This window comes from Culex quinquefasciatus, chromosome 3 (genome assembly GCF_015732765.1).
Source record: "Culex quinquefasciatus strain JHB chromosome 3, VPISU_Cqui_1.0_pri_paternal, whole genome shotgun sequence".
NCBI lineage: Eukaryota > Metazoa > Arthropoda > Insecta > Diptera > Culicidae > Culex > Culex quinquefasciatus.
Window position 1 is genome coordinate 28,506,162 of NC_051863.1, and position 9,270 is coordinate 28,515,431.

Sequence of the window (9,270 nt, forward strand, 5' to 3'; positions counted from 1 at the left end):
GCGCCGAGTCCGCGTGTCGTCCGTTGCTGTTGGCGTCTCCGTTCCGACTATCGGTGGCCGAAATGGTGGCATTTCATCAGAGTCCGCAGATCCAGCGCCGAATCGAAAGCGAAAGTATACGACCTGCTGCACACAATAACCGAACGTTTTGCTTACGTTTTTTTTTTCTTTTGGTCTGTGCAAATCTGCGCCAAGATGGGTGCCATTTCGGATTTAAACGTTTTTTTTGCTGTTCTCTTGACGGTTTTTTTTTGTTCATTCATCTGTTTGCCGATCTCGGTCGACCGCGATTTGATGGCGGGATCGCAAAAAAAAAAACAACGAGACGTTTGAAGATCATCTCTTGGACACCCCCAAAGACATGGAAATGGAGAATGCAGTTTAAGTGACTAATAAAATGGTATTATGATGATCAGAAATGAAAATAAGCAATACAAACGTTTATAATAAACGTTTATTTTGCAGATATTGAACGCTAAAATTGAGCAAAATGGATGAGCGTGATACATGCATTTTTTGACAGCAAATCTATCATTTGATGTTGCATGAACAGGATGACACTTTTTGCAGCTTTTCTTTCCTGTGGGTGTAGGTTAAAATCGCTTCAAAAGATGCTATAAAAACCTTTATTATCACTCAAATTTTACGGCTAAATCTGATTGTCTGTGACCAACGTCTTTTTTGCTTGCAAAGTAGTTGCATCCAATTGAAATGGTGGATCCCTGGCGAGGACAAGGGGTCCGGTTATAGAGTGCTTTGCGGTTCAATGTCTGTTTTAAACGCGGGGAGGTGGAAGGTTAAAGTCGTCGTTTTGACCACCTCCACCTTGCGCGCCGGTGAATTATGCACAACATGTGACCATTTCGTGTATATAGAGGTACTTTCACGAGACGTCTCTGAAGAAGATGCTCACCGGCAAAGTGTCTGTGCAGATGGGACAGCATCCGGTTGCTCTTATCTATAGTGGTTCCGGGCCCGTACGCGGAATCGCCGGCCGCTTAAAAGTGTCCCTGAGCAAAGCTGACCATTGGCCATGGTGTCAATCAAGCTGGAGATGTTTATCTGGTACAGTTGGTTTTTTTTCTTCTCTAAAGCGTGATTCAATACGCGCTCTTCATGTCAGGTTGTTTAATGAGAATAGCAATTAAAAACAGTCTCAGTCGGTTTGGATGAGTATCGATTTCTCGTTTGAATTTTAGGGGCACGATTGTTCTGGGATCGATTCTGCTAGCAGAGTTGAGCGAAAAAAAAAAAAATTAAATGGATCCTTCCGTCTCTTCAAATGGCATACTTTGATTATTTCTTGCTATAAACGGTTCTTCCCTTTCTCGGTAATAGAGTCGATATGTTGTAGTAATTATCTTAGGTTTTTTTTTTGAAAATGTCCTATAAAAATATGAAACACAATAGCTTATAGGACCCTTTAAAAAAATCTCTTGATATTTAGAAATAATTACATCATTAATATACTTAAACCTCCACTGCCCAAATTTAGCCTCGACTTTTTTTATCATGTTCAGGAGGCCATTTTGAGAAGCTTTTGTTCTACGAGAAACTTAACCTCTTTGGTTTCTTGTTTATTTTTTAATATTCAGCATTTTTTTCTATTGCCATATTCAGTTTTTTATGGTTGGAGAACGGCATGTATTTTCATCGGGCACATAATGTTGGAATCTCAGCACTTTGGCGTTTGATTACAGTATCTAAAAAGCAATTTTAACTTATATCAAGCAAAACTAGCTCGATGGGAAATGAAAAAAAAAACAACTTGCAAATCAACTTGTTTTAATAGTGCGAATTCGCAAATTGGAAGGAGTTTGTTTCGAGAATTTTCCCTATCAGGCTTATCCAACAATCTTCAATCATAATCGTTTGTCATTTGCGTTTTTCATATATTTCAGTAAATTTATGTATGTTTTCACATTTTTCATACAACATAAAATCTTAAGCTTTTTAGACGCAGTAGGTAGATATAATAATAAAAACTGAGGTTTAATAAAAATTGCAGCATACAACTTGACTCTTAAAAAACATTGGTAAAATAACATAGAACATGTCAAATCACTAAACTCTTGGTTTTTAAGTTATAAGTTCTTTTAAAATTATTTGAATATCAAAAAAATCATGGCAAATTTTCAGGTCGAAGCCCAGCTGGGCTGGGTTGTAGAGAGTTAACGACCTTAAATGAGGCAAATTTACAAAACTAAAAATTCTCAATTGTTGGTAAGGATTGTTCACATCCATTTTCACAAAATTCTATATTTTGGATTCTATTCAAAATTGCATAATTTTCAATATGGGTAGCAAACGATGCAAAAATATGATGGATTTCCACAATACAAGAGTATATTTTTTGCAAATATTAAAAGTTTCACAAAATTACGTAATTTCAAAAATACTTTATTTTTAATTATTTAAAATATAGGTATCGGCAAACTTGACTTTTCACTATATCACTATAACATTTTCCAAAAATAACCTCTTTCATTTTTTGAATTAGAATTTGAAACAAAATTAAATTCGTATGAATTTAATAGATTCACAACAGAACCTAATTTTGAAAATTTTAATATTTTCATAATTGAATTCACTGCAGAAAATATCAAAATTCTTCACAAGAAACCAATTTTGAAAATGATCGAATTTTAATCATTTGCAATGAGGGTCTCAAACCAAACATAATGTATGGATATTCACTATTCAAGAACATTAGAGTTTGATACTAAAAATTTCACAAAATATTCATTTTGAAAATAATGATTTTTTTTATTTTCAATATGGGAAGTAAAAACAATAAATTTTGTATCAATTTTTGGTGTTAAATATTGCTTAGTGCATCTCCAGCGCCGGTGGAAAACATCGAAGCAAATAAAATTTGCACCCGGCGTCAACCCCACCGCGGTACCTTTGGCGGTGGCAAATTTGCTCTCAGTTAAGTTTAAAAAAATTATAAAATTTTAAAAAATTAAGAAAATTATATAATTTAAAGAATAAAAAAAATAAAACTTAAAAAAAATTAAAAGTTTTATAAAATTTGAAAATATATAAAAATTTATTAAAAAAAAATAAAAAAAATATTTTTTTTTAAGTTGAAGGTTTAAAACTTTACAAATTCAAAAATTTATAAAAAATATAAATTCAAAAATAAAATCTAGAAAAAAATATTTAAAACTAAAAAAATTTAATAATGAAAAAGTTAAAAATAAAAGCATGAAAAAAAAACTCGTAAAAAATAAGAGCTTTTCATAAAATTAACGAAAATATAAATTTAAAAACCATAATCCAGTTTTTTTAACATTCTATAATAAAATTTATACATTTAGTGTATCCCGCTTAATCCGATGGAGGTGTAAGAGGGACATACTCAATGTTTGCATTTGTCTCAGAAACCTAATCGAAAAAGGCTTAAAATCAATTAATAAAAAAATAAATTAATTAAAACGAAAAATAACTTAATTCAAAAATAGTCTTCTAAATCTTCAACAAATTAAAACAGATAAAAAATCTATCAATTTGATTGACATAATTATTGATACTTTTTGATTTTTTGAATTTAGAAATTGTTGAATTTCAGATTTTTTGATTTTCTGTTCCTGTTTACTCTCACCAATCAGAGCAGATATCCAATAATCTCCAAAACACGCATTCAAAACTATGCTCCCGGCTTGCCGGTACTTGTCGGGTATCAGAAAATGAGTACCCGACACATATTTTTCTTCTACAAATGAACTTGAGATCAAATTTGGTACCTGAGCAATTCTCTACAAAACCGGCCGATTTCGACCATTTTTATTTTTTGTATTTTTTGATTTGGCTCAAACTTTGTGGGGGCCTTCCCTATGACCAAAGAAGCCATTTTGCATCATTAGTTTGTCCATATAAATTTCCATACAAATTTGGCAGCTGTTCATACAAAAATGGTACGTAAATATTCGAAAATCTGTAACTTTTGAAGAAATTTTTTGATCAATTTGGTGTCTTCGGCAAAGTTGTAGGTATTGTTAAGGACTATTTAGAAAAAAATAGGTACACGGAAAAAATTTCCCGATTTTTTTATTAACTTTTTTTTCACAAAAACTCAAATTCCCAAAATACGTATTTTTTGATTTTCGAGATTTTTTGATATGTTTTAGGGGACAAAAATCCGCAACTTTTGAGCTATAGAGAAACATGGTCAAAAAATTTGCCGCCGAGTTATGATTTTTTGAAAAACTGGTGATTTTTGGAAAAAATCGAAATTTCATACATAAAATTTTTTTGACCTAATTTTTTATGCAAAATTGAATTTGCAATCGAAAATTACTTTACAGATTTTTTGATAAAGGGCCCCGTTTTCAAGATATAGCCACCGAAAGTTTGATTTCAGCGAAATATTTGCAGTTTTTCGATTTTTAAAAATAGTGACCATGAGTGACCATTTCTAAAAATATTTTTTTTGAAAAGTTCAGAAAATTTGCTATAAAATTGTCTAAGAGACATCGAAGATTGGACCTCTGGTTGTTGAGATACAGCGGCTAAAAGAAAACACGAAAATTGAAGTTTTCTAAGTCTCACCCAAACAGCCCACGATTTTCTAATGACGATATCTCAGCAACTAATGGTTCAATTTTCAATGTTAATGCATGAAACATTCGTGAAATTTTCCGATCTTTTCGAAAAAAATATTTTGAAAAAAATTAAATCAAGACTAACATTTTAAAAGGGCCAAACATTGAATATTATGCCCATTTGAAATGTTAGTCTTGATTTAAAAATTTTCAAAATATTTTTTTCGAAGAGATCGGAAAATTTCACGAATGTTTCATGTATTAACATTGAAAATTGAACCATTAATTGCTGAGATATCGTCATTAGAAAATCGTGTGCTGTGAGTTAAAACTTCGTGTTTCTTTTCTTTAAACCGCTGTATCTCAACAACCAGAAGTCCAATCTTCGATGTCTCTTAGACAATTTTATAGCAAATTTTCTGAACTTTCAAAAAAAAATATTTTTAGAGATGGTCACTCATGGTCACTATTTTTAAAAATCGAAAAACTGCAAATATTTCGCTGAAATCAAACTTTCGGTGGCTATATCTTGAAAACGGGGCCCTTTATCAAAAAATCTTTAAAGTATTTTTCGATTGCGAATTTAATTTTGCATAAAAAAATGAGGTCAAAAAAATTTTATGTATTAAATTTCGATTTTTTCCAAAAATCACCAGTTTTTCAAAAAATCATAACTCGGCGACAGATTTTTTGACCATGTTTCTCTATAGCTCAAAAGTTGCGGATTTTTGGGAATTTGAGTTTTTGTGAAAAAAAAGTTAATAAAAAAATCGGGAAATTTTTTTTTCCGTGTACCTATTTTTTTTCTAAATAGTCCTTAACAATACCTACAACTTTGCCAAAGACACCAAATTGATCAAAAAATTCCTTCAAAAGTTACAGATTTTCGAATATTTACGCACCATTTTTGTATGAACAGCTGCCAAATTTGTATGGAAATTTATATGGACAAACTAATGATGCAAAATGGCTTCTTTGGTCATAGGGAAGGCCCCCACAAAGTTTGAGCCAAATCAAAAAATACAAATAAAATCCATTTCCGGTTTTGGTAGAGAATTGCTCACCTGCTTTGCTACGCGCGGTGGGAGACTCGGGGCTGCACCCCAGCGCTACTTTGTGAGATTTGCGTATTCCACACAAAAAAACTTAAGTAAAGTAAATTTCGAACAAAACTTTTCGCCCATAATGCAAATTATGAAAATCTGAGTATTGGAAAAATACGATACTTTGAGAAATTTCAGTTTTTTATATATATTTTAATTATATCAATCTTACAAAAAACCCGTTGCTTACAAAAATTCTTGAAAGTTTGCAATTCTAATAATTCCAGATAATTAAAATTAGGGAAATTTTACAATTTTACCTGACACCTTTTCACGAATTAAGATAATATTTGGTATCATAAAGCGGGATGACATTCATAGAATTTAAATTTATTTTTAAAATATTTTTCAACGGGTAAGACAAGTTCCAAGCAAGGGTCCTGATTTTGAGTTCAAAGATCAGAAATCACTCACTCATCACGGAATGAATCTTTGGCGACTGGAGCAGGCAACCATTCGCGAGCGAACACTACCCGCTCTCTGCCAGCGGCTTGCTCAGTCGCTTCTCTCAGCGAAATAAATAGGTACTTCGTGAAATTCTTTTTCTACTCCGTCCGTCGACCCGAGTCATACACGAATGTGCTCAGAGAGGAGAGAGCCAAAAAAATGCTAGCTCGGTTCTCATTTGGCCTGCACTACCACTGTTTGCCGTCAATTAGAATTTGGTATGTTGGAAATTGCTGCCAAATGTGCCTTTGATGTTGTGTAAACTACAAAATTGCAAAATATTATTGATATCATTGATTTTAAGCAATTTCTTAAATGATCAAAGCTAAGCCGATCGCAAAGCATTCTCAGTCAGCATTGAGCGACTTAACGAAATCGGTCTCTCCGAACCATTCGCTGTACTACCCGATTTGAATGAGAGGGAGAGCAAAGAGAGAGTGTTTGGTAGCGATTGGTTTGGAAGTGACAAACGGTAGAAATACATCACAGCAGTTTTTCGTCGCTCTAGATTTGTGCTCGCGAGTGACTGAGTCTTTTTGGAGCAATCAGGACCCTTGGTTCCAAGTTTAATCCAAATCCATTAGAAATCGTCTTTTTTTTTATAAAAGTACCTTTTTGAGTTGCAACAAAACAAATTATGTAGCATGTTTTATGAATAATTCAAATATACCAAATTTAGTTAGAAAAATGTTCTACTGGAAATGCCATTAAATCTGAAGATAGTTATGATTTCTGTTATAATTTCATTTCATTTAATTTATTTCGTTGTTCAAGCAACAACTTGTATAAAGTTACTGCCTTAAGCTGAAATGTGGATCACGTTTAAACAGCTGATTAATTTAAAGTTAGGAAAACAGTTTACGGGTGCTTAATGAATCGAGTAAATCTATTGAATGAAAAAAGTTACAAAATAAATTTCGAGGTTACTGTTTCACCAACACTTAAAACATGTAACCCAGAACCTAATTTTAGCTGTTTAGTGAAAAAATGTCCAATGTTCTCAATGTTCTCATAATTATATAAATAACTAACTTTTGAAATTCTTTAAAATTAGTTGAAGACTACTTCTTCAGGTTCTTTGAGCACTATCAAGGTGAAGGTCCACGCTCCATACAAAAAAAGTTATCTTGGTATGGAAATTGTCCACGATGGGGGGTGTGAGATTTCCAAAAAAGTGTCATACCATTCTGTTTGTATTTAATTCTTAATTTTACATTTTTCTGCAATAACAGTAAGAAACCCCCAAAAGTGATTTGCAATGATGAAAAATCCATGAAATTTTAATTAATCGATGTCGTGATGTACTTTGAGAGGAAAATTGAGGACATCTCAGTATGCAACATTGCTGCCTAATCAATATGCCACGCAATAGCAATACCTCTTCCCTTTTCCTAACCCAAGAACCTGCTCTTGCTGCACCTGTCGAGAAGGTCCGCAACACATCTGGGGGTCGTCGCAAACTTTGTGTCCAAATATGGACGCGAATCGAAGATGATCGCCGTGCCGTACTTAGTGCGGAATTGTGGTGCTTGAAAACAATCACGCTATTAAAACAATTTTGATAGCATTGTCCTCGTGGCTTGCGCGCTAATTCGATGGACCGCCGCCGCCGTCGCTCTGCGGTCTTAAAATAGGTATATAATTCACAATTGGTGCAGAAAGAGAACGCACCGTGATGTGGTCAGGTGGGGTCAAGTGGGGTGCGAGGGGTGTCTTCTCAATGGTGATTCGCGAACGGAAAGAAAAATTGGAAGGAATTACCGTCCAATTTTCGCGGTTTGACCCACGACGACCGGAGGTCCAACCGAGGTGTTCGCGGCGAAAAAAGAAGACCCCCGAAAAGCACGAACACGGCGGCGGTCTACGCAGCCGAACAATTAATTGGACAATTAAAACTCGTACGTTCTATGGCCGAAGGTGCGCGCGCGCGCGGCGACAACCCGAAGACGCTCCGGTACGCGCCTCACCTTAGAGGAACCACATTTCGCGGTGATTTGATATAAAGTTCGTTGGTCAAGTGCTAGACTTAAGCATTCGGTAGTGTTCTTTGGTAAGCGCAACAGCATCGAGCAAGAACAGAGAAGAACAAAAGTGTTTGTGCAGTGAGGGTTTGCTAAGCGTTCTGAGCGTGAAGAGGAAATAGGAAAATGCTCAGGCTAAGTGCTGCGGTGAGTTGGGGACGGAACTATAGTGGCTTGAACAGCCGAGTGCAGTCTGGTTACTGATTTTTGTTTCATTTCTGTGTGATTCGCAGTGTGTAGTGCTGGTGCTCGTAGGAGTGTCACTGGCGGAACCTCCGGCGCCGGGTGGTCCCTATCCGGATCGCCGGAATGGTAACGGAAACGGCGGTGGTGCAGGTGGTGCCGGCGGCGGCTACCAGCAGGTCGCCAGCGGTCAGCAAACGTCCGAGGGACAGCAGGTGGACGCCCAGCTGCTCGATATGGTGAAGATGTTGCTGCTGCAGCACGAGAGTGAGTCGTCCAACGGAAACGGCAACGGCGGTGGCAACGGAAACGGAGGCGCAGGCGGTTACGGTTCGTACGGCCCTCCGGCCGGTGGTGGCGGTGCTCAGGCCGGTAAGGTGACCGGAATCGAGCTGGAAGATCCCAAGCAGAGCATGCAGGTGGCCGAATTCTGGCAGGGTGGCCCCGAACAGGGCGCCCCAAGTGGTTCCTATGGCGCTCCGGGAGCTTCGCAACCCAGCGGATCGTACGGTGCGCCCAGCGATTCGTACGGAGCTCCCCTAGGTAGGAAATAAATTATTTAAATTATTTTAACTTAACGCTAGAACAGATAATTCATAAAAAAAATAAATTTGTCACCGTAAAGCAGCTGAGTTTTGAATCTCCCTTAGACCAGTAACCAATTGCTAAATTGTCTTCAAAGTTCCACAAAATGCGACAAGATGGCACAACCGCGACGACCTGTTCGATTTCTTACCAGCAGACATGAATGAAACCAGCGATTGGTGAATGGTTGCACGCGCGCGCATCTCCATCACCTTTATCTCTAATTGCGTCATTATGTTGCATAGAGGTTGCAACATCCATCAGGCCAGGCCAGGCCAGAAGAATGTGTGCAAACTCGTGTGGTGATTATTTCGCGCGCACTTTGCTGGGTCCTTTCGCGGCCTTGTAGGTCATTTGGCGGTACAGCAGCGGCACCGTCGAATT

General features: G+C 36.4%; 1 protein-coding gene across 1 annotated transcript; it reads left to right on the forward strand.

Moving 5' to 3' along the window:
- The first annotated feature begins 8,051 nt into the window (after positions 1-8,051).
- On the forward strand, positions 8,052-8,925 carry LOC6038171 (pro-resilin). The gene is made up of 2 exons (XM_001847914.2): positions 8,052-8,265; positions 8,352-8,925. The coding sequence occupies exons 1-2, from the start codon at positions 8,245-8,247 to the stop codon at positions 8,853-8,855; spliced, it is 525 nt and encodes a 174-aa protein (XP_001847966.2). The 5' UTR covers positions 8,052-8,244; the 3' UTR covers positions 8,856-8,925.
- The last annotated feature ends 345 nt before the right edge of the window (positions 8,926-9,270 follow it).

Excerpts from the sequence above, each read along its gene's own strand:
- LOC6038171 (XM_001847914.2), top strand. The coding sequence starts at position 8,245 with ATGCTCAGGCTAAGTGCTGCG. Across the intron at positions 8,266-8,351 it reads TGCTCAGGCTAAGTGCTGCG|TGTGTAGTGCTGGTGCTCGT; the intron begins GTGAGTTGGGGA and ends TGTGATTCGCAG.